Consider the following 25834-nt stretch of genomic DNA (forward strand, 5'->3'; position numbering starts at 1 on the left):
GAAACTAAATTGGATCATTCAATCACCAATCCTCGTGGGATCGACCTCGCACTTACATACGCTATACTACCGAACGGCTCGTGCACTTGCGAGTATCACAAGTTGAGGATGCAACTGAATCCATTTTGGTGCAGCTGTATCTACGCAACACCCAGCCCAACTTTTTGAGAAGTGCCCGACCACTTTTGCAAAAGGAAGCGTTTGGCCAATTTTGCAAAGATATGCCCAACCACTTTTGTAAAGGAAAGCGCCCGACCATATTTTTGAGAAGGCACCATGACCTTTGAAGAAAACACCTCGGCTGCATTTTTGAGAAGGCGGATAGAGATGAAGATTGAAGGTGAAACGTAATGAAACGAAGAACAAGTGATGTGGAGTGGATAGCCGATGGGCTATAGTCGGGTTTTCCCAATTTTGTTTTAAAGAAATATTATAGCCGGGGGGCGATACCCGGTTATTTCGAAAAGAAATAGTCCCATTTTAACAAAAAAAAGAAATAGTATAGCCGCGCTGCTATACTCGGTTGTTTTCAATATTTTTTAAATGTAACTCATTCCCAGTATGCGCACATCTCTGGGAGTCACCAGACTCCTCGTAACTCCAATGGCAACATCGTTGTCAAGGAGTAATGAGTCATTGACGGTCACGGGTCCTCGTGAGGACACAAAATAGGGCGCCCAGACTGGTGCAAGTGATTGCACCCTTGTCTGTGTTGGGGGAGCTAAATTTAGATCCAGAGAAGATTGGAAGGAATAAGACATTTTATTTCTGCTTTCCTTTCTTTTTCTCTCTTTTCTCTTTCTTATTCTTTCCTCTCTCTCTTTTCTTCTTTGCTTTCTCTCTTTCTTCTTTCCTCTCTCTCTCTTTCCTTTTCTTCTAATTTAGAGAAACCCTGGCAATTACAGCTTCAATCGTCCCCAAACCACGTGCACGGATGCGTTCAAGAAGTCGTCTCTACTTTTCATGACGCTGTAATTGTCTGTGCCATGGGAGAAGAGTAAAAGACAAAGTAATATTAAACAAATGAAAAAGTAAAAGCTATACCCTTTAAACAAATAAACTAATTTATCCTCGTTGCATATGCTATTGCTACCGCCTAATTAAACAGTTTCCATAGCAAAAAAAAAAAATTATTCACAAAAGCCAAAAACAAGAAAACAAAATGGAAATATCTCTTTGAAGACTGAATTAAACTAGTACAGGATGGTCAAGGGGGAAAAATGGAAAGAATGGATGCCATTCACACCTATCATTAAATGAAAAAGCATCTTACAATCATAAAAGAAATGCGTGCTCTCTGGAGAAAAGATAATTTTGTTACTATTGTGGAGCCTTTTACTTAACACTTTAATGATGTAATGTTGGGATATGATAATTATACATTTAAATCTTCGGATAATGTTAGGGACACCAAATTTGTGCACCAAATTTAAGTCCCAAATAATGTGGCTCATGCCATATAATAAATATTTAATTAATCAATTCCAACTTGGATTATAATTTAGCTAACCCTAAACAATTAAACTTGCTGTCATACCACCATGAGCGAGGCTTGTTCTTACTAAATTGTAATTTAATCGGTTTCAATGGAGAGAAAGATTCTATATTGATGATTATGCACAACATATACACAAAGCTAATGGAGTCAAAACTGAAATATATAAATAGCTAATTTAGCCTTCTCTTTTATTCAATCCGTTTATGTGGTTGAACTCATCACACTTCTCTTCTCATCATTCATTTCCCCTATTCATGGAGTCAAAATTGAGCCACGTCTTCGTTTCAAAAGCATATGGGATTTAAGGCTCTGAGGCCCACATAACATATAAAGCATAACCTGGGAGAAGAGATATACCCCTATATTGTTTTTTATTAGGTTATTAATATTATATTAGAGACAACATGATGAAATGTCATTAGTTTTATTTGTTGTTTTTGTCAAAGTAATATTAAACAAATGAAAAGGTACAAGATGAAGAGACATGTCGGCTGGCATATAATGAGTTAACATTTTTGGAAGTGATAATAACTGTGTAAAATTTACACTCAGTGTAATCGAAGATTCTGGGCATATATATAATCTTCTGGTTGCTGACCCAAATGACCATTAAAAAACAAAAAGAATAAACCTCACGTGTAACACTCAAATTGCTATTTAATTAAAACTTTCTATAAGGGGGAGTAAGAAGGAGGGGGAATTTGGACAAGGCTAAAACTGAAAGTGGCGTTTTTGATAACCTTTATGACGATGTCAATTGGTCTTCGGCAATTGATGACACGTCGCTTCTCCATCTTATTCGTTAATATATTCTCAAACCACAGTCTTCTCTCAGCCCTCTCTCTCAACCATGGTCTTAAATATCGATAATATCCCCGATATTATCCCGATAATATCTGATTTTTGGGGGTCCGATATTTTAACAACTAACCATATAGTTATCGTCAATATATCGATATTATCCCGATATTATCCCGATAATATCGGAAAGATATTTTCAACACTTTTATGAATGATTTGGTCAATATATCGAGATATTATCGATAATATCCCGATAATATCCCGATAACATCCCGATATGAAACTCAAAAAATGTAGAGAACTGAAGTAGCTCATTGAACTGATTTGGGCACTCTACGGAAAGCATGTCTCCTAGAGTAATACAAAAGTAGCTCATTGAGCTAATAAACAAAGCATGTCTAGCCGACAGAATGCTCACATGCTTTTACAAAATGGATAAAATATAAAACTTAGCTTTGGATTCCTGGCTTGGTTTACAAAATGGATAAAATATAAAACTCACCAACATTTTTTCAACTTACATTACTTACCCTACCATTCAACCACTCACTTGCTTTTACTTACCCTACCATGGCAGTAGGCGGGCAGGACCAGGAATTGGTGCCATAGGGAAGAACTATACTCGTAGAGAAAGAGGCAAGGGGACATTGTCAAGTCAAGAAGATGACTCGTTATCTATAACTTCGGACTCTGTTGGAGTAGGAAGTAGTAACTATGGTTATACTCATAACCAACCATTTCCCTACCCTTCATATCTCATTCCTGTTGGGATGGAATCAAGTGACACATGGAAAGAATTCGAGACTCAATCTTCAAATGATTTTGCTTATGGACAACGTCAACCAATCTCGGATCCATATGGGTGGCATGTTAACAATTACATGGAAAACTATTTTGGGGATTTATCATTTGATGACTACTCTTCAAAATATACTTACTCTACACATAGAGATGATGAAGATAGTGAAAATTTTGAACCTCATAGGAACTCTATGTGGTACTAAGTCACTCATGTATCTTACCATGCAATGTATAAAGTGTAAAATATTGTAGTAATTCATTATATATAAATGATTATGGTGTGTTTAATCTTCTTTCATTAATTACTACATATTTCTACACTTACGGTGTTTGCCAGCTCGCTATATAATCAACTTAAATCAATTAAATCCATCATGCAATGCATTTCCTTCCAATTTTTTGTGATAAACTAATAGATAATTGACTAAATAAACATCCTACAAAGTTTCAATAAAAATTTCCAAGTTTTTCTTACAATTTCCGTGGTTTTTATTCAATTTTTTCCGATACCGATAATATCCCGATATTTCCTGCGATATTTCCGTATTTTTTGACTTCCGATACTTCCGATACCTCCGATATTTAAGACCATGCTCTCAACCTCTCAGTCCCGTTAATTGCCTCTTGCACCATCAAATGACCCCACCGAAACTCAAACGAAAAACCCCCAAATTTTACCCATAAACCAAACTCAGACCGCTGCCTCCTCCAGCTCAAAGGCGAAAGGTATAGTTGGTTTAGGGTCTCAACCTCTCAGTCCCGTTAATTGCCTCTTGCACCATCGAATGACCCCACCGAAACTCAAACGAAAAACCCCCAAATTTTACCCATAAACCAAACTCAGACCGCTGCCTCCTCCAGCTCAAAGGCGAAAGGTATAGTTGTTTCTTTTCTCCTCTTCTATTTGTAATTTGATCTGCATATTATAATTTGATAACTTTTGGAAGGTTTGAAAATTTGAAAGTAGAACTATCTTGTGTATTTTGACGATTGATTTACGAATCCCTACATCATGAGTTTCAGTTTCCAGACTAATTAATCAGTATCTTGTGGATTTTAACAGGTGTGAAATCTCTAGTTGTTTGGACTCAGGTAAATTTGGTGTCAAAGCCACTTTTGAATATGTGTTTGTGATTCTGTCGAAGCCACTCTTGGCCTCTCCTTCTTTTCATTGTGAACTTGGACTCTTCAAAGGTGACATGTTTGAATCATTTTTAGGGTTCCATTTGACAGCGCACTGGCACTAGCCCAAATTTCTTTATCATTAGAGAGTCTGTGAGTCATTTTGCATTTCAAGGTATGAACTTCGCCCTTATTTACACTTGCACTAACCTTCAATGTCATCATAAATTTGCTACATTTTCCTAATGCTTGAATTCCTTGTGTTTTTTTTTTCTCTCTTTCTTCTTTCCTCTCTCTCTTTCCTTCGCTTCTAGTTTAGAGAAACCCTAGCAATTACAGCTTCAACCGTCCCCAAACCATTTGTCGCGACGTGCACGGACGCGTTCAAGAAGTCGTCTCTACTTTCAATGAGGCCGTAATTGTCTGTGCCATGAGAGAAGAGATATACCCCTATATTGTTTTTTTATTAGGTTATTAATATTATATTAGAGACAACATGATGAAATGTCATTAGTTTTATTTGTTGTTTTTATCAAAGTAATATTAAACAAATGAAAAAGTACAAGATAAAGAGACATGTCGGCTGGCATATAACACTACTACAATATCAGGCTTTGGGTACCAATATTATTTGTGCTTTTTAGTGTAAAAGGCACAATTATTCGTGCTCTATGTTAACAGCCACGGTGCAACCACAACAAATTGGTCGGTTTTCTATATAGGAGTTTCCATTGTTCATTAAGCACAAATTTACTTCTTTCGTGTCCTTTGCTCAATACTTTTGAGCACGGAAGTAGTTGTTCTGACACATTACTGCTGCATCTGATTTCACTTTTATACATGCACACCAATTATTCATTTGTGCCCAAAGTATTTATTTATGAAAAAAACAATTGATTACAAAAAAAAACCTAAACCACCTTCTCTCTCTCTCAGAGCACCACCGCCACCTACTTTCTCCCTCTGTTTCTTAAACAACACCTCCCATACCCGTCCAGCATCACTACCAAAAATTCCCAAAAAAAGAAACATAGTACACAAAAAAAACCAATTTAAACGGTTGTGTATTTTGTATGAACAACGACCCATCAGAAAAATCAAACCTAAATAAAAGTTATGTGTCCTCCATCAAACCTGCACATAAACCCAAAAAAAAGTATAATCACATTAAAATTGTAGGAGACAATATTTCAATACAACTAAAAAGTAAAAAAAATAAAAAATAAAAATCACACCTTCAACCTTATCACGCTTTGAGACTTCAATTTCAAGAGCAGACAAACAAACAAAAAACTCCAGACCTAAGTAGCAGATAATTTTCGTCCAAAAAAAAAAGTAGCAGATAATCACCTTCAAAACACAAAAAATCTAAATCTAAGTGAGTCAACAATGGTATGGATAAAAAGAAAAATATAAGAAAAAAACTATTAACAGTAATGGTAGTAAAGTTGAAATGGTATAAATATCCCAGATTTATGATATAAATAAAAAGGCAAAAACTTCTTACAAAAAAATAGAAACAAACCCAAATTTAGTATAATGGCCAATGCTTGCCATGGCCTTGAGGGTGTTCTTACCGTAGCCAAAACTTGCAGGGGCTTGGTTTTGGTTGAAGCACTACTACAAAAAACACTTTGCGCGACGAATGATTTTTGGTCGCGCAGAGGAAAATTTCGTCGTGCAAAGTTTGCGCGACGAAATTTTGGTCGCGCAAAACTCGTAAAGAAAGGGTTTGCGCGACGGCGAAAATTCTTTGTCGCACAAAGTCATTTTGCGCGACGAAGGATAACAACTTGCGCGACGAATCATGACGACTTTGTGCGACGAAAATAACAACTTTGCGCGACGGACAATAACAACTTTGCGCGACGAATATTAATTACTTTACGCGACGAATATTATATACTTTGCGCGACGAATAATATCTCCTTTGCGCGACGAATGTGAATGTCGCGCAAGTGTACTTTGAGCGACGAATGTTAACGTCGCGCAAAGGTTTGCGCGACGAAATAATCATTTTTTTTAATTTTTGTTTTTTGAAAATTTTAAACTAAAATAAACTCATTTAATAGTTTGCGCGACGAAATATTTTGTCGCGCAAGGTTTTTGACATTTTTTATTATTATTTCTCTTATATCAATTTCATTATATTAATTTTTTTAAAAATTTATTTAATTGTATGATTTTATTTTTCTTAATTACTTTAATTTAAATTGACATATTCAAAATAAAATTACATAAGAAAAATAGTGGTCAAATTATCCAATATACATAATATTCAAAATGTACACTTAAATTAACAAAGTACAACAATAAAATCTACAAGCCTCTTATATCAAATCCTCAACTTTAGCCATCAAAGCCTCAACAATTCCCTACACACAAAAAAAACAAATATTGTCAAATAACAAAACAATAACATAAAACAATGACAAATAATTGGCATAAACTCAAAACTAACTCCAAAAACACATATTAATGAAAAAAATTTAAAATTTACAGAGAAGTGAGTGTGAGAGAATTAGAGAAGATAGTGAGAGAGAGATGAGTGAGTGAGTGAGAGTGAGAGATGATGAAAAGAGAGATGAGAGAGTGAGTGAGAGAGAGAGAGACAGAGAGAGAGAGAGAGAGAGAGATAGTGAAGAGAGAGATGAGAGATTAAGTGAGAGGAGTGAGTGTGAGAGAAATGGTAGGATTTGGGGAGTGGGAAAGAGAGAAATGGTAGGATTTAGAAGACATTGAGAAAATGGTGGAGGAGTTATTTTGCTTTTAAAGAACGTATCACTTTACGCGACGAAACAATATATTGGTCGCGCAAAATGTTTAAAAAAAATTATAAAAAAAATTCCCATTTTCGGTGCCCGCCAAATTTTTTCAGTTTTGCGCGACGAATTTCTGGTCGCCCAAACTTTTGCGCGACCAAAATATTCCCGCGTCCCATTTTGGTGCCCGCCAAATTTTTAGAGTATACTTTGCGCGACGAATATTTATATATTGGTCGCGCAAAGTCGAATTTTTTTATTTTATTTTAAAAATCCCATTTTTGGTGCCCGCCAAATTTTTAGAGTATACTTTGCGCGACGAATATTTATATATTGGTCGCGCAAAGTCGAAATGTTTTTTAAATTTTAAAAATCCCATTTTTGGTGCCCGCCAAATTTTTAGAGTATACTTTGCGCGACAAATATTTATATATTGGTCGCGCAAAGTCGAAAATTTTTTTTAAACAAAAATTCCCATTTTTGGTACACGCCCAAATTTTTAGAATATATACTTTGCACGACGAATAATTATATATTGGTCGCGCAAAGTCGAATTTTTTTTTTATATTTTAAAAATCCCATTTTTGGTGCCCGCCAAATTTTTAGAGTATACTTTGCACGACGAATATTTATATAATGGTCGCGCAAAGTCGAAATTTTTTTTACAAAAAAATTCCCATTTTTGGTACACGCCCAAATTTTGAGAGTATACTTTGCGCGACGAAATACCAATTGGTCGCGCAAAGTCTTAAAAAATATTTAAAGCTAGTAATAAATACATATACTATTCAATTTCTTAAGTGTTATACGTACAAAATAAATAAATTTAAAGCTACTCAACGATCCAACCGTCAAACTTGTTTGTTTATACTTCGAGATCATATACACCAAAATTCAGAACAAGTAAACATTAAGAGATCAATTAATGGGACAAAACATTTCGACGGTTATAAACGAAAAATCATGATTTAACGGTTATTTCAACCCTGATTTTGATGATTTTTTACAGCTACACTCCTTGATGCTATATGAATACAATTACTGCATTCGATCGTCAATTTAAAATATTTACACTAGTAGATACCACAAAATCGTATGTTATATTTAATAAAAGTATAAATAAACTCTTATTTGTTAGTGAATATATTGTTTTCATGGCATACACATTCTACGAAACTAGTTTCAACGATCCAACCCTCAAATTTGTTTGTTTACACTTCGAGATCATATACGCCAAAAATAAAAAAAAATAAACATTCAGAGATTAAGTAATAGGACAAAACATTTTGATGGTTATAAACGAAAAATCACGATTTAACGGTTATTTCAACTCTTATTTTGATGATTTTTTACAGCTACACTCCTTGACCCTATATGAATACAATGATTGCATTCGATCGTCAATTTAAAATATTTACACTAGTAGATACCACAAAATCTTATGTTATATTTAATAAAAGTATAAATAAACTCTTATTTGTTAGTGAATATATTGTTTTCATGGCATACGCATTCTACGAAACTAGTTTCAACGATCCAACCGTCAAATTTGTTTGTTTACACTTCGAGATCATATACGTCAAAAATCGGAAAAAATAAACATTCAGAGATTAAGTAATAGGACAAAACTTTTCGACGGTTATAAACGAAAAATCACGATTTAACGGTTATTTCAACTCTGATTTTGATGATTTTTTACAGCTACACTCCTTGACCCTATATGAATACAATGATTGCATTCGATCGTCAATTTAAAATATTTACACTAGTGGATACCACAAAATCTTATGTTATATTTAACAAAAGTATAAATAAACTCTTAATTGTTAGTGAATATATTGTTTTAATAGCATATGTATTCTAAGAAACCAATTTCAACGATCCAACCATCAAACTTGTTTGTTTATACTTCGAGATCGTATACCCCAAAAATCGGAAAAAATAAACATTCAGAGATCACGTAATGGGACAAAACTTTTCGATGGTTATAAACAAAAATCACGATTAAACGGTTATTTTAACTCCGATTTTGATGATTTTTTACAGCTACATTCCTTGACCCTATATGAATACAATGAACCAATTTGATCGTCAATTTAAAATATATATTTTTAACAAAAACCCAATCCAAACTACAATAATATATTTTTCTAACAAAATAATTTTTTTTATTTTATTTATTTTAGTATAGACTTTGCGAGACGAAGATTAATATTTCGTCGCGCAAAGTCATCCAAATTTTTTTTAATTTTTTATAAAAATTTTAGTAAAGATTTTGCGAGACGAAGATTATTATTTCGTCGCGCAAAGGCATCCAAAAATTTTTAAAAATAATTTTTTATTTATTTATTTTTGTAAATACTTTGCGAGACGAATCACTATTCGTCGCGCAAAACTCTGTGCACCGAATTCTATTATTCGTCGCGCAAAGTTACTTTTCGCGACGATTCTTAGTCGTCGCGCAAAGTTTTGTCGTGCAAAGTCACTTTGTGCGACGATTTGTTTTTCGTTGCGCAAAATTGAGTCGCGTAATACTTTGCACGACGATGATTTGTATTTGTCGCGCAAAGTGACTTTGCGTGACGAATTTTGTTTCGTCGCGCAAAGTTTGGTCGCACAAGGGGTTTTTTTTAGTAGTGAAGAGAGATTGGGGAAGAGAGAAAAAGAGGGAGAGAGAAGGAAGAGAATATGGGGAGGTGGTGAGGAGAGGGTGGGGTGGAGATGGGTGGCGCTAAGGAGATGGTGGGGAAGATGGAGGTGCTGGGCTTTGGGGAAGAAGGTGGGGACAACTTGAGATGGGTTTTTCATTTTTATTTTTTTAATATTTAATAAATTAATATAATAATTTTTTACAAAGTATTTAGCACCATTATTCGTGTTTTATCAGAAATAAGCACAAATGTGGCCTATTTAATTTAAGCTCTCTGGATATGTTCCAGCCAAACTTGATGGAAGCTGGCCATCTGCACCCGTTGGACATGGCCCCAAACACATCCGAGAACGACATTGCTCGAATCAGAGACGATGACTTTGATAGCGCTACCAAATCCGGTGACAACCAAGATCCTTGCACGAAAAAGAAGCGTCACCGCCACACTCAGAATCAGATCCAAGAAATGAAAGCGTGAGTAGTATTTAAGCTCACATCTCCCTAAACAAGCTCTTGTTAATGAGTTCATAATGGTCCTTTAAAAAAAAAAAAATTAACCTTGAATTAATGTTATGTTTTTTTTGTGTGTTAAGGCCAGGGGTGGTCTTGGCGCCCACACCCCCCCCCCCCCCCCCCCCAAAATTTATTTAACCCCTTTGAATGTATATATTGGATGTGGTAACAAATGCAAAGAAAAGTTGCTATACTTAAGCCTATGGCCCCTCATCACAAATCAATACTTATCAGAATTGTATTTCAATATGAATATAATAGTAAAATCATACTATATTTATGAAAGAAAACCACTAATTTCAATTTAGTGCTTTTGTAGGCAATAGTCTACTCAATAGGCCAAAAACAATATACAACTAAACTTTTTGTGTTTAACATTTTGGCCCCCGCAAATATAAAATCCTAGCTCCGCCCCTGATGTGTGACAACTTGAGCAGGATAAATTCATCCAAATGCTACACATATGGATGAACAACTTTTGTGAAGAATTCAAATGCATTTGAACACTGTAAAATACGATTTGGCATGGCTCAAACTGACTGGTCGTCATAAACAGTTCTTTCGAACAAACTTAATTGTTTAATTCATTGAGTATTCTACTCTTGTCCAAATGATGCCCAATTTGGATACAATATAGTAGACACTCTGATGAACAACTTTCATGAAGAAAGGAATTTCATTTGAGCATTGGAAGTCTTCATCAGATTGGGCTTAATGTTGATACTGCTACTTTTATTTAGTGTTTGCTTCTTTGTGGATTCAATACTTATTGAAATTCCGCACATTTTTTATGTTGTAGGAAACATCCAGATGAACAACTTTCATGAAGCAAAAAAATTCATTTAGCATTGTAAATGGCTCATCGGATTGGAAGTTTGGCAGATCAGGCTGGAAAACATGTTTAAGTATTTCATGCCATGAAGATTCAGTACATATGTAAATGCTTTCAATTTTGGATACGTTGTAGGAAACATCCACATGAACAACGTTCATGAAGAAAGAAAATTTATTTGAGCATTGGAAGTTACTCATCGGGCTGGATTCATCTGACTGCTGCTACTGTCATAAACACTTTCCTTATGATATGCTTCAATGTTTGACAGTTTGAGAAGGTTACGCCTCTCCAGATGCTTCCCAATTTGGATATGTCCTAGTAGACATCTAAATGGACAAGTTTCATGAAGGTGAGGCTAGAACTGAATGATATTTTCCTGCCCAAACAAAGAGGACTTGCCACTGCTGGTGTAAACATTTTGATGCAGGTGTCATGAATGTTTAGCCATGGCTTGGTTATATTGATAAACTATAATTTCTTCATTCTACTCCAAGGCAAGTTTCCAATTTTGGTTCAAACAGAAATTAAATAATGTTTCCTAAGAAACAACTCTCTAAAAATCTGAGAAAAAAAAAAAAAAAAAACTAATAAGTGATAGGTCAAGCTCTAATAGGATTTCTCGATAAATATACTTTTATTTAAAAAAAAAAAAAAAAACATGTGCTTCAAAATTTGGTTGAAGACTTAACAAATGAAATTTATTAGTTGATAAAAAAAAAAGAGTAATGTTTTCCAGCTTTAAAAATTAGTAATTGGTGTGTCTATAAGGGGGCACAATTTAAACTTTCACTCGATGTCTTATAAAACTTAGGACTAGCCATGTTGCTAATAGTGGCATGCTTGCATATTAACATAATATTTTCATATATATTAGTGTTAGCAATACGTGCTAAAGCCAATTATGTGATGTAACTTTAGGGATATTTCATGTATTATTTATGGGAGCTGATTTTTCCACTCTCCTTTTGTTCACTTACACTCCCTTTGTTGGAAATTGTATGTTCTCACTCCTCTTTTGTCCACTTACACTCCCTTTTATATTATGGTAAAAAAAATGAAAAAACAAAAAGGAGTGTAAGTGGACAAAAAGGGAGTGGGAAAATCATCACCCTTATTTATAATTAATCTAAATGGGCAAATATGTTGATGCAAGTAACTGTCTCATTAATTGTCTCATTAATCATTACTTCCTTAACCAACAAGTTCATGGATTGTGAGATAATGAAAGTGATCTAAAGAAGTTAGGTCCTTGAAGACTATGTAAAACTAACACCCTAAGCAATTCCTAATCATTGGATTGTTAATTAATAAAGAAAAATTAACTAACTGAATGCTAGAGTTGCATCGGAAGAACATAATTTATTGTTAAAGGGATTGTTATCCTTTTTTTCTGTCAAAGGCACTAAACAACGTTAGTTTTTTGAAAAAGGAAACAAATTTATTGTAGCTGATGTGGCATATTCACAAGCATTGGATGAGTTGAATGGTCCAAATTTTATGAAATGCGGGTAAATGCACTATCTCTAGATGCAGAGGCTTGGGATTCGTGGGAGAGGGGAGGAGAGAGATTGAGAGAGATAGAGAGAGGCGGTGTTCAATTTTTGTTTTCTTTTTTTTTTTTAAATTTAATTTGTAATTTTAAATTTTAAAAAGTATATTTTTGGATTAACTACAATAAACCCCCCAAACTATGGGGGTCATTACAAACTCATACCCGAAGTTTATTGAACCGTTTGACCAATACACAAACTTCACAGAACCTTTCAAAATACACCCTCTGTTAGTCAAACCGTTAATAAGTCTATTAAATTATGACTTGGCAAACATGGATCCCATATTTTTGCTCACGTGGCCTCTATGTAGACCAAAAAAATTAGTAAAATATTATTTTACTTTAAAATAATTTTAAATTAAAAAAACAAATATATTAAAAAACATAAAATATTTAAAAACTAACCCACACCTCTCCCTCTCCTTCCCAACCCTAATCTCTCTATCTCTCTCTCCCCACACCAAACAACAAGACCAACACCAAAAGTAGCGAAAATAACAAAAGCCCTTTGCAACTGAGCAGCACCACAAAACCCAGGTGGTCGGGGGATCTTCTAAAGGTGGAGCCAAAAGTGCCCAAAACAAGAACAATAAACTGAAGATATCGGTTTCTTTAACAAAAGAAGAGATTGTCCAAACCCATAGCAAACTTGTGAATTCCCAATTTGGGTCTGATTCTAAACCCAGATCCCAAATCCCCAAATTTGGGTTTGAGACAGAGACGGAGAGATAGAGATGAAGGCTGGGGCGGTGGAGAGCTGAGATGGGCATTTTGAGTTGAGCTCACAGAAGGTGAAATAGATGACGGAGTTGCCGTACCAGATGAGCCATCCACCTCGCTCATAGACGAGCACACACTTGTTGGGTTGCGATGCTTGAAAGACGACAATATCGGTGTTGAGCTGGTGAACTCACCTTTACCGGGAATCGACTTCACGAGTTTGAGTTTCTTGAGCTGAACATGAGCTAAGACTCGCTGGCGAGGCTAAAAGTGGAGAAGCTTTTACTGGGTAATCGAATTGGCAGGGTGGTTGGCTTGGGTTTCTCTCTTTGGAACTACAACAATTCTCTCTCTCTCTCTCTTTCTCTCTCTCTCTCTCTCTCTCTCTCTCTCTCTCTCTCTCTCTCTCTCTCTCTCTCTCTCTCTCTCTCTCTCTCTCTGCGCGCTTCATTTGGGAATTGCCATTTCTGAGTTTTGGATTCCATTTCCTATAATTTTTCCACGGAGAGAGAGGGAACCCTCCCCAATCACCGGGGAGGGGGTACCATTGGCATTAGACACCACCGATTGAGAAGGCGGTGTATGAGAAATAATTTGTCCCGGATCAAAGGTCATGTGATCAGTGGCTCCGGTGTCAATGACCCATGTGTGTTTCTTTGAGGAACTATGCAAAACATAACCTTGGGTACCTGATGTGGCTACAGAGGCAGAGGCAGGAGCCAGTGCAGGTGGAGCAGCAAGACTTACAGGATCCGTGACGGAAGATGTGTGAAGGGAGGTGCTCTTATTCCTGCGAGGAGCTTTGGAGTGGTCCCACCAATCCGGGTACCCAATTAGTTCATAACAGCGAGCACGATTATGGTTTCCGGACGAGAGCTTGTGGTCTGAGTATGAGAAGCGCCACCGGTAGAGGGTGGAGGGCCCCTCGGACGTTGAGTGGCCAAAATCGCAGTGTCTGGAGTACTGGCCATGGTCAGTCGTTGTTGAGCTTCGCGACGTACATATGCAAAAGTTTGGTCAAGGTCCAATTTGGGGTCTTTGCGCAGGATCTCCCCCCGGACTTGATCAAACTGAGGATCAAGCCCGGCAAGGAAAAGGTGAACACGAAGACGATCCAGTTCAGTCTGGCGCTCAGTGATGTCGGCGTCACAGTGCATGCGATTCGGGGTGCAATGATCAATCTCCTGAAAAATGGTCTGCAGTTGGTTGTAGTATTTGTGGACGGGACCACCATTCTGTTTAATGGTGAACGCCCGTTTGTTGAGATCAAACAGAAAAGTTTCATCCCCCCCATCAAAGTAGGTTTTCTTCACGGCATCCCAGATTTCTTTGGCGGTACTAAAACGGATGAACCGACCCATCAAGTTCGGAGACATGGAGTCGATGAGCCACCCTTTGACCCGAAAGTTCACCGTACACCATTGGTTGTAAGTGGAGGAGGACTTAGGGGGCTGCGGAGTGTCGCCGGTGAGGTACCCCAATTTTTCGCGACTAGCAATACGTAACTCCATGACCTGAGACCATAAGGCATAATTGGTCTCTGTCAAGGTGATGCCGGTAGGAAACGGAGCGTTGTCACTCTGAATAGTAACAATTTGGGGGGGTGTTGCATTCCTAAAAGGACACAATTTAATGTGCAAACAACCAATTAAAAATACCCGCAAGTGCACGAATCTATCGAAGTATAGATTATGTAAGTACGGGGTCGATCCCACGAAGAACTTGTCGGTTGCCTATAAGTTCTAATTCGAGTACAAAGAGAACACTCAACTAACACACCACAATGCAAAAAATGCAAATTTAAAACTAAAAAGAAAGTAAAGAAATGTAAAAGAAACAAACAAAACACAAAAAAAAAAAGGAAATGTGCTGTGAACAGTGACCAGCGACCGGTCGTTTTTGGTCTGGCGACCGGTCGTTAGGTAAAAGCGACCGGTCGTTTTTGGGCAGAGTCGAAACTCTCTGTTTTGACGTGAAAAGCGACCGGTCGTTTTTGGGCAGAGTCGAATTCTCTGTTTTTCAGTTTCGACCTCTGTCCAATGTTTTGCCTATAACTTTCCAACCGTACGTCCAAAATTCACGTTCTTTATACGGTTGGATTCAGCACAGAAAATGCAAGAACACCACGCGGACCAAAAGTCCAAAACAATTACGGAAATAGATAAAATTTAGTAACAAAGACACATAACGTGTCAAACACGCAACTCACACACACATTTTGGGGGGGGGGGGGGGGTTTGATTTGTTTGAAGTGACCTATTTCTATTGCATGAAAGTAAATGGACTTTAAAATTGAATAAGAAAGGCAGAGATGAATTATCAAAGAGTGGAATCAAGATGTAACAAACACTAGGGTTTCGGAATCCACCCTAAACAATTCTACCAATGTTCATGAATACTCAAGTGATGAACTCTAAACGTGTTGATGAAGATGTTCGCAATCAAGACCAGTACGAGTGGCTCAAGACGCATTGATTCTCTCTAATGTACGTAAAGTGCAGTACGAGTGCTACAATACTTGTGCCTTCCCTATAATCGAATCTAGGTGTGCTTAGTACTTTGATTCAATTACAAGAAAAACCCATTAAGTTCAAAGAGAATATGAACATCACAAGAACCCTAATAGCATGGTGTTTACATTAGGTATTCAAGAAACCAATTCACATGGATGATTCTTACTTCATCCATTTATTGCTTAGGATAACATGAAGATACACATAAACCCAACAATCTCAAGAAGCATGCTTTCAAAGATGGCCAACCAAGGAAAAACACACATCAAGGATAGATTAATTTGGTGAATTGGAATTCATCAACAATATCTAGAAATTCATACACTCAAGCATCAAAACAATAAGGTAATCATGTTTAGGGCTTCAACCTAAGCCCTAGCTATGGAGTTTAGTTGCTCATACTCATTCCAAATACAAACTCAAAATAAAATTAGAAAGAGTTTACAGATTTTGAGAAAATGATGAAAGCTTCAAGGTCATCAATGGTGGAAGCTTTCTTCTCCACTTAGCTTGGCTGCACCTTGGCCTTCTCCAAGCTCCAAGCTCTCCAAAATCTGCTCTCCTCTGTGTAATCTCTTCAATGACTTCCTTTCCCACGTTCAAAAGGCTCCCCCAACTTCAGATTGCAATTCCTTTCCTTCCCTCTCTCCTCCTTTCCAGCTTTTACCTTTTAATATTAAACTACCACCTTTGATAAAGCCTTAGCCCATTGTCCCCTTGCCATGATGAAGCTTTGTCCTCAATAAGATGCCAATTGCTTCAGAAAATATCTCAAAGCTAAGGTAACTTCTTGTTACCAAGAGTTATGGTAACAAGAAATTAAGATGACACAAAGGAGGTAAAAGCTGGCCAAATCCGGATTTCCAGAGCTGTGGTAACATGCTGGATTGGTTGGATAGGCAATACTTGTCCAATGGAGCTCAAATTTGGATATGTTGTAGTTAACATCCATTGGAACAAGTCTCATGAAGATCACGACCTCATCCGAGCACCAGAGCATGTTGATCCCAGGACAAGAAGTTGACCTACGAAAATGAACAAAAACAGAATTTATAACTAATAATGCACTTTTAGCTCATTTTCATCCCAACCAAGGTAAAATCTAAGAAAACACAAAAAGGAAGTAAAAAACTATAAAATGTCAAGAACTAACTCAAAATAGTGGGTGAATAACATGAAAAATCATGTGTAGAAATGAACCGAACAAACTTCCCAAACTTATCTTTTGCTAGTCCTCGAGCAAAACAGAAATTAAAACAGGACTCGAAACAAAACTTTCCGAACACTTTCTAAGGAGAGAGCGACTCATGCAAACGACTCAAAAGTTTTCACAAGAAAAACTCAGTTTACACATTATTCACAAGGCGGCAAAATTCATAACACAACATGCTCAAGTGTAGTAGTGTGATGGCCAAATGGAACTCATTCTCCAATTTCAGTTTTTACACAACTTCAAAAATCATTCCAAGCACAAATGTAACTTCAAATCTCACCAAAGTTGTCCTCTCACAAATGAATCACTCGGAAGAGGGGTACAATGCAACACTCAATAGTAAGTATGAGAATAGAGTTAAACCATAAGGGACTTAACTCACAATTAGCAAGATGAAAAACATGCATGAATATGATCTCAAGAAGGATGCTAAACACTTAAAAGCTGAAAAATGTGTGCAAATCAACCACATGACATTTAGGATCAATTTAGGTCTTTATTATAGGTTGTAATGGGGCTAAGGGTGTAAGGTGAGTAAGAAATGAAGGATATGGATACAACAAAGTCCAAGGAACTCACAATGTAAGAGCATATAATCGTTGACTAAAAGACTTTGAAACATCACGCTTGAGATTTTCACTCATTTATTTATTTTTTTTTTATTTTTTTTTTATGTGATCAATTAGACCACAAAGCCTTATACCTCCACTAATTATGATTCACACTCCTTCCTTCCATTCGAACAACCAAGAAACATGGAATTGAATTTGAAACCATTGCCACATAACCACAACTTTTCTCTTTTCTTTCACCCTTTGAGTGAGGTACTCTTCTTTTTTTTTTTTTTTTTTTTTTTTTTTTTCGAAATGTAATAACAAACTTCCCAAACTTAGCATGAAAAACACATCTAAATTAAAGCTCACGAGTTCCTTAGAAAGGTAAATTCTTGTTTTTCAGGCTAAGGCTAGAAGTAATAATTGGTTACTTGAAAGAAAAGGCATACATATAGGCTCAAGGTGGTTAACAATGGAAAATCATGCTTAAGCATGCATAGGGTTTGCTTGAAAGGCACAAACGGTCCAAAGAGGGCCTTAATATCATTTCTCAAATGTCATGTAATCAAATTGCACAAGAATGAGTGACTTTTAAGTGCTCAACCAAATCAATGAAAAATGAGATCAAACAACAACTCAGATGACAAGAAAAGTAAGAATATGTGTATAACACTCATGAATTGAAGCACAAGGTTCAAAGCTCACATTATATGGTTATACAAGTCTAATTCATGCTTGAAACAATTCTTTGGATCATGCAAGTCCCTCAACTAGAGAATTATGAAACAAATGGCAAGTGCGTAGAGGGTTTCAAACATATCATGCTAGAACGATGTCATTTAGTGAATAACAAATTATTATTTTTTTTAGCATTTTCAATCAAGTCATTTAAACATTCATCACAATCTCATCATATATGTCCGGAAAGTGACTTGAAAACAAAAAGACTCAAAACTGAAAAGAAAACAGAACAAATTAAAGCAAGAATTTAAGTGAAACGAAAAAGACTTGCTATCCCTTCCCAAACTTAGAAACAAACATTGTCCTCAATGTTAAAGAATTTAGGCATCAACAACGTTATAACAAGAATTAAAGGGAATAAAGCAAGTAAATACAAGAACAAACACGAAAAACAACTACAACACGGTTGCAGAAACAAAAACAAAAACGAAACCAAACATAAACAAATAAAACAGTAAGCCCTAACAACAGTCTCAGACATGCAGAAATCCAACCCAAAGAAACGCACAAACCAAAATGAAAGCCCAACCCAAACGAAAGCCCAAAAGTGAAGAAAGTAAATAAAACAGAGAAACCAAGTCAGAAGCACAAAGAGCGAGGACTCAGTAAAATAGAAAAAAGTGGGCCCTGAAGTCTCGGCACCTGTGAGTCACGGGATACAAAGTGAGAGACGTGTCGACAAGCAGCGGTCTCTCTCTCGGTCCCAAGCCAGAATTATTGGCTTCATAGGAAGGTGTGACGACTTTCGTTTCTCAAAAGTGCTGAAAGGCGGAACTGTAATTAAAGGGGTTGGGGACCAGGTGAGGTGACCTAAGGGGATAGGCCGTAAGGGCCGCGCAAAACGCAGAAGCGCCGTGTCTAGGGTTACGTAGAAACTAACTCTATAAAAGAAGAAGAGAAAGAGTTGGGGAAAAACACACAAACGCAGAAACACACAACAGAGAAAAGAAAGAACAAAAAGAAAAGAAAGTTCAAATGGCTTCTTCCTACCCATTCTCGCTGGATCTCAACCTAGCTCCACTGACTCAGACTCGGGGCCAAGCAGTGGCACCAGTGTGGATGCCCTACTTTGCCTCTGCACGGGGGCACGTGACAGTGAATGACTCGATACTGCTGGACAACGATGTTGCCCTTGGAGTTGCTAGAAATCTAGTAACTCCCAAGGATATACGGGTGCTGGGATCAAGGGATGACAACCGGGTCGTGAGCGATGCTCTGGCACTAAGCGTGCAAAGCACCGCAACAGTCGCAAGTGTGGGTCATCGCCTACTTGCGAAGTCCCATGAGGTGGAGGTGCTAAGAGGTCAGTTGGCGGCGGAGCGAAGTATGGTGGAAGAGTGCCAGAGTATTATTAAAAGTTTAAAAAGGGAAAGGGCAAGGATAGTGGAGGTGAATCGACACCAGCTAGAGGCGTTGCGGGAAGAGAACCAAAATCTCTCAAAGATGGTAAGTGTTTACGCCCATGACATGAGAAAGCAGCTGGAGGACCTGGACCAACCGGGTAAACGCAAGAAAACAGATCGCGAAAGTAGGTATGCTCAAGCTAAGAGTGCGATCTTTGGGAGCTCGAGTGATGAGCCCCAAGAGGCTGTGCGAGAAGCCCCGGAAGAGGATAGCCATAGGGCTAAACTCAAAGGTCCAATGGCCGAGACACCGAGCACTGTGAAAGAATAATTTCTAATGTATTAGTGGTGTGCCTGGTTGTCTTTGCCCTTTCCGTGTATTTTATTTTATTTTTATTTTTATTTATTTATTTATTTTTTTTTTTGAATTGAAAGAAATGAAGTTGCAGAAGAAAAAGAAGCACACTTCCCAAACAAAACAAAGACGACAGCCGAAAGGGAAAACACACTTCCCAAAATTAAAATAAAACAAAACAAAACACAAAGCACCAAAAAAAACATAAAACACCAGAAAACACGGAGGTAAAAAGAAAATTAAAGTGAAAGTAGAAATGCTCCCTTCTAAATGCATGCGACCGCAAAATCCTCGTGAAGCGTAGGTATCGAGAGAAAATGGCAAACAGCTGGACCACAAATCTCTCATCAGCAAACGTCTATTTAAACCATGCCTCTGCAATCGGAAGAGTACCCTGCATTTCTTTCTGCAAATTCAAGGAAAACCATCAAAAACATCCAAAAACAAAACAATGGCATCCTCATGCACTCACCTTGATGATCTCAACCTTGAGCTGTCACTAGCACCACCAAATTCCCAGATAAGGGCTCATCCAACCCCTATCTTCCAAAACTCCTCATACCATCATGGCTCGGCCTCAAACTTCTCTGAGGTGGTGCCGCGAAGGGTAGTAATGCCGGAGGGCATGACTGTCAGCAGACTGACAGTTGCAGATCACCTGCATGTGGCGCAGAGGTCTGACCAGATGGCAGTGGACGAGTCCCACAATCTAACCGTGCTCAACGCGGTCTCGGCCACAAATTTGGGCATGCGCCTACTGGCGAGAACACGAGAGTGCGGGGCACTGAGTGAGGAGGTGGCGGCCCTGAAAGCTCTGGTGGCGGACCTGCAGAAGCGGCTCTACAGCGCCAACCAGCATGTAGAGATGCTGCAGAAAAGGAACGAAGATCATGTAGAGCTGCTGCAGATTCTACAAGCAAGAACAGACAGAGGCAATTAGCAGAAGCCTCAGCTAGCTCAAAATGCAAAAGAAACAAGTGATTCAGAAATTTATTGTTTTTTTTTTTTTTTTTTTTTTTAAAGTTTGTGTGTAGAATCACATGTTTTGGAATGAAATAAGCATTTGAGCCAAAATTCTGAGTGCATAATCATAAAGCAACCTACTTCCCAAACTTATATGAAACAATGTTTATAAATGATGGAGAATTAATACTAAACAATGCCATATAGAAAAATTGGGATGGATAATCAGAAAATAAAAAAGAAATAGTAAACAAATAAAAGTTGAACTAACAGTAAAAGTTGAAACAAACTAACTAGTAGCCGTCTCAAAATATAACCCAAAAACAAAATAAATTAAAAGTTCAAAAGGGTACAAAGCTCAAAGCACTACTGATCATCATCAGTCTCATCATCATCATCACCATCAACATCATCACCATCAACATATGCAGAGGTCCCGGGATGACCTGGCATCTGGAGGTGCGTCCAAATGACGTCAATGGAAGTGCTCATATTCTGCATCTGCTGAAACTGGAGCTGCATCTGCTGGTATTGCATCATTTGCATGTCCCAGATGGCTTGATGACTGGGGTCCCAAGCAGAAGTGTCGATACTGGGAGCAGGTGGGAATGGCGGTGGTGGTGCCGGCCTGTGTGGCGGTGGTGGTGGCATATGGGGTGGCACCGGAGCAGGTGCAGGTGCAGGTGCATGGCGCCTCTGAGAAATGCTCTTGGACACAGAAGTGTCCGAAATGGGACCCATGGGCTCAACAAATATATCATTAGGGCGAGCCCTAACCCCTGAGCGTTCACATAACATGCTAACAAGGCAAGGATAATAGATTATGCTCTTTTTACGTGCACAAGCCTTCAAGCGTTCAAAAATAATGTCACAAATAGGTAGGGAAAAATATCCCTCATGCAAACATTTCAGGATCCTGACCCCCATTGTGGGAATTTCCGACCGTTGGCCGGAAGGGTAGATGTTGTGGCGCACAAAGCTCCACAAGATGGCAAAGTAGGGTGTCAATTTACCCTGAATGAGGACATTCTTTTTGGTTTGAGATGCAAAGGCAGTAGGATCAGCATATAAAAGTGTTTCAGCTGCGCTTTGCATGTCAAAATGGCATAACAGAGAAGGGTTCCAAGCAGAAGTGTCATGCACAGGTATGTGAAGGATTTCAGAAATAATAGAGGGGGATAGCACAACATTTTTGCCCCGAACCTTGATGGGCACATTTTCATTAGCTCTAACCTCCTCACTAGGGAAAGCAGCATAGAATTCTCGCACAACAGACTCATTGTATTTTTTATAGATGCGAGCTAGAGGTAATATGTTACGGTCCCTAAGAAGGTACTGGACTTGAAGAAGTCCAGCGGTTTGGATGGAGGGACTAAGATCGAGGTTACGCTCAGTAACCACAGTGGCTGTGAGCATGGCCTCTTCCGACTGAGGTGCACTTCCTGAAGAAGATGCACCCTTTTTCTTACCGGTTCTAGCTCTAGACATCTAAAGAAAATAAACCCATATGCACAAAGCAAGAAAACAACAAAATTCATGCCACAATTCCCAAACATGCAATATGCCAACAATTTAACCACAATGCCATAATTGCATTTACAAAGCCAAAATTTCAACCACAATTATGCATAAATTCAACAATTCCACAAAATTAATCACAATGCACAATTATGCCAAAATTCCAAAATGTAAACCACAATCCCAACATTCAACCATAAATGTAATGAGACAATAATAAACACAAATAACAACAATAATAATCAAATAAGAGATTGAGAGTGAGAAAAACATACCCAATGGAGCAAAATCACACCAACACAACCACAAACCACAATCAACAACAAAAACAAAGAAAAACAAGTTAGAATCACGAACAAACAATAAGAAAAGCAATTAGATTAAGAAAATCAAAGGAAAACTCAAAGAAAAATTCGAAATTTACCTTGGGTGAACAGTAACCCTAACTGAAAATCCTCCAAAATTGATGAAAACACTTGAAATTTCAAGGAATAGAAGCCAAAAACGGATTCTACTCGAAAAATTAAGTGAGAAAAGTGTGATTTGGGTTAGGATTAGGGTGGGTTGTGAGGGAGGTAGAGGGAGGGAGAAGAGAGAAAACGAAGAGGGAGAGGGTTCTGTCGCTGGGAAGAAGAAGAAGTGAGGAGAGAGAAGAGAGAAAAGAAAAGAAAAGGAACCGGTTTTAAAAAAAAATCGCGACGAGCGACCGGTCGCGAGTGAAAAGCGACCGGTCGCTTTGAAACAGATTCAAAAACAAAGAAATTCGCGAAGCGCGACCGGTCGCAAGGCAAAAGCGACCGGTCTCTTTTAAACAGATTCAATTTTTCTCAGAAAACCAAAATAGCGACCGGTCGCTTGGCAAAAGCGACCGGTCGTTTTTAGGCAGAGTCTAATTCTTCCAAAATACCAACGAGCGACCGGTCGCAAGGCAAAAGCAACCGGTCATTTTTACACAGATTGAAATTTTTATTTTGCGCGACTCGCGACCGATCGCAAGTGAAAAGCGACCGGTCGTTTTCTGGGTTTTTTTTTTTTTTTTTTTTTTTTTAAATATATTTTTTTTAGATTAATTTGGGACTTACCTTCCCAACTCAGTTTTGCACCATAGCAGGTACATCAATGAAGTGGAGCACTTCATCTTCTTGATGCAAAACATTTTCGTGGTAGACTTTCAACCTATGCCCATTAACCTTCAATTCATTTCCCGTGCTAATATGTCGGATATCAACTGCACCATAAGGGTAGACATTAGTAATAATATACGGGCCCGTCCAACGGGATCGAAGCTTACCTGGAAAAAGCTTGAACTTAGAGGTAAAGAGTAATACTCTTTGCCCTATTTCAAACGACTTCCTAATGATATGCCTATCATGAAACGCCTTTGTTTTTTCCTTGTAAATTTTTGCGTTCTCATAAGCATCATTGCGAAGCTCGTCCAGTTCGCTCAGTTGTAACCTTCTGATATTTCCTGCTTCCTTCATGTCGAAGTTGTACTTCTTAATTGCCCAAAGGGCCCTGTGTTCAAGCTCGACAGGTAAATGACAAGGTTTACCAAAGATTAAGCGAAATGGAGACATACCGATTGGAGTTTTGTAAGCAGTTCGGTAGGCCCAGAGAGCATCGTTAAGGCGCAAAGACCAATCCTTTCGAGTAGGACCAACAGTCTTCTCTAATATATGCTTCACCTCTCTGTTAGAAATCTCCACTTGTCCACTAGTTTGAGGGTGATAGGGGGTGGACACCTTGTGAGTTATGCCATACTTCTTGAGTAGGGTCTCAAATGATCGGTTGCAAAAATGGGATCCCCCATCACTAATGATAGCCCTTGGTGTTCCAAACCTACAAAAGATATTGGCTCGAAGAAAGCTAAGAACAACTTTCGCATCATTAGTCTTGGTTGGAATTGCTTCCACCCATTTTGAAACATAATCAACCGCAAGTAGAATAAATAGATTTCCAAAAGATGAAGGAAATGGACCCATGAAATCTATTCCCCATACATCAAATATTTCAACAATTAGAATTGGATTTAAAGGCATTTGATTTCGAGATGAAATGTTACCCATCCGTTGACATCTATCACAAGATAGACAGAATTGTGAGGCATCTTTGAACAAGCTTGGCCAATAGAATCCACTTTGCAAAACTTTTAATGCTGTCTTCTTGGCTCCAAAGTGGCCACCACATGCGTTCGAGTGACAGAATGTGAGTATGGACTGAGATTCGGTCTCGGGAACACATCGCCTAATCACGGAGTCCGAACAATACTTCCACAAATATGGGTCATCCCACACATAGGACTTGGTGGTTTTCAGCAATTTGTCCTTTTGACCTCTTGACAAGTCCCTTGGTATATTTCCTGTAGCAAGAAAATTGATAATGTCAGCATACCATGGGTCAGAAACTTGTAATGCAAAAAGTTGCTCATCAGGAAAGGATTCACGAAGAGGAAGAGTGTCTTCTTCGGTATTGGAGTTAGTGATCAATCGGCTAAGGTGGTCAGCTACCACATTTTCCGATCCCTTCTTATCTCTGATTTCTATATCAAACTCTTGGAGCAATAAAACCCATCGTATCAATCTTGGTTTTGCTTCCTTCTTTGCCAAGAGATATTTCAAAGCTGCATGATCAGTAAAAACAATTACTTTAGAGCCTATCAAATACGAACGAAATTTCTCTAAAGCAAAAATTACAGCTAAAAGCTCTTTCTCAGTAGTTGAATAGTTCAACTGAGCATCATTAAGGGTACGGCTTGCATAATATATGGCATGCAATCTCTTCTCAACTCTTTGTCCCAATACAGCTCCAACTGCAAAATCAGATGCATCACACATTAATTCAAAAGGTAAATTCCAATTTGGAGGCATAATGATCGGTGCAGTTGTGAGAAGAGTTTTGAGCTTTTGAAAAGCTGCCAAACATTCATCATTAAAATCAAAATTTGCATCTTTGGCAAGCAAGCTACACAATGGTCGAGAGATCTTAGAAAAATCTTTTATGAATCTTCTATAGAACCCGGCATGTCCTAAGAAGGATCGGATCTCTTTCACTGATGTGGGAGGTGGCAAACCGCTTATCAGTGATGAAACTGCATGTAGCTTTTTGTCTCAGTGATGAAACTATCTGTGTTTCTAGCCATGGAAGCAACAAGTTCTTCCAAAGATTTTCCTGTAGATTGTGGTTGAGGTGGTGGTTGTGGTGGATTGTAGTAGTGCATTTGACCATGAGGTGGGCGAGTATGTTGTTGGCCTTGAGGTGGTTGAGTTGGCCCTTGAGGTGGTTGAGTTGGCCCTTGTTGAACATTCGAATTGTCACTCCACCTGAAATTTGGATGATTTCTCCACCCCGGATTGTATGTTTGTGAGAAAGGATCATTCTTA

The 25834-nt window shown here is 38.0% G+C and overlaps 2 protein-coding genes across 2 annotated transcripts; both read right to left on the reverse strand.

The window, feature by feature from the left end:
* Nucleotides 1-14087: 14087 nt before the first annotated feature.
* LOC148296178 (uncharacterized) lies at nt 14088-14765 on the reverse strand. The gene has a single exon (XM_088247972.1). It carries the CDS (start codon nt 14763-14765, stop codon nt 14088-14090), a length of 678 nt encoding a protein of 225 aa, XP_088104098.1.
* Nucleotides 14766-21472: 6707 nt separating this feature from the next.
* On the reverse strand, nt 21473-22424 carry LOC148296179 (uncharacterized). The gene is made up of 2 exons (XM_088247973.1): nt 21674-22424; nt 21473-21642 (listed from the first exon to the last, which is right to left on the reverse strand). The coding sequence occupies exons 1-2, from the start codon at nt 22422-22424 to the stop codon at nt 21473-21475; spliced, it is 921 nt and encodes a 306-aa protein (XP_088104099.1).
* Between the last annotated feature and the right edge of the window lie 3410 nt (nt 22425-25834).

Source organism: Prunus avium, chromosome 2 (genome assembly GCF_965620075.1).
Source record: "Prunus avium chromosome 2, drPruAviu1.hap1.1, whole genome shotgun sequence".
In the NCBI taxonomy this organism is placed as follows: Eukaryota; Viridiplantae; Streptophyta; class Magnoliopsida; order Rosales; family Rosaceae; genus Prunus; species Prunus avium.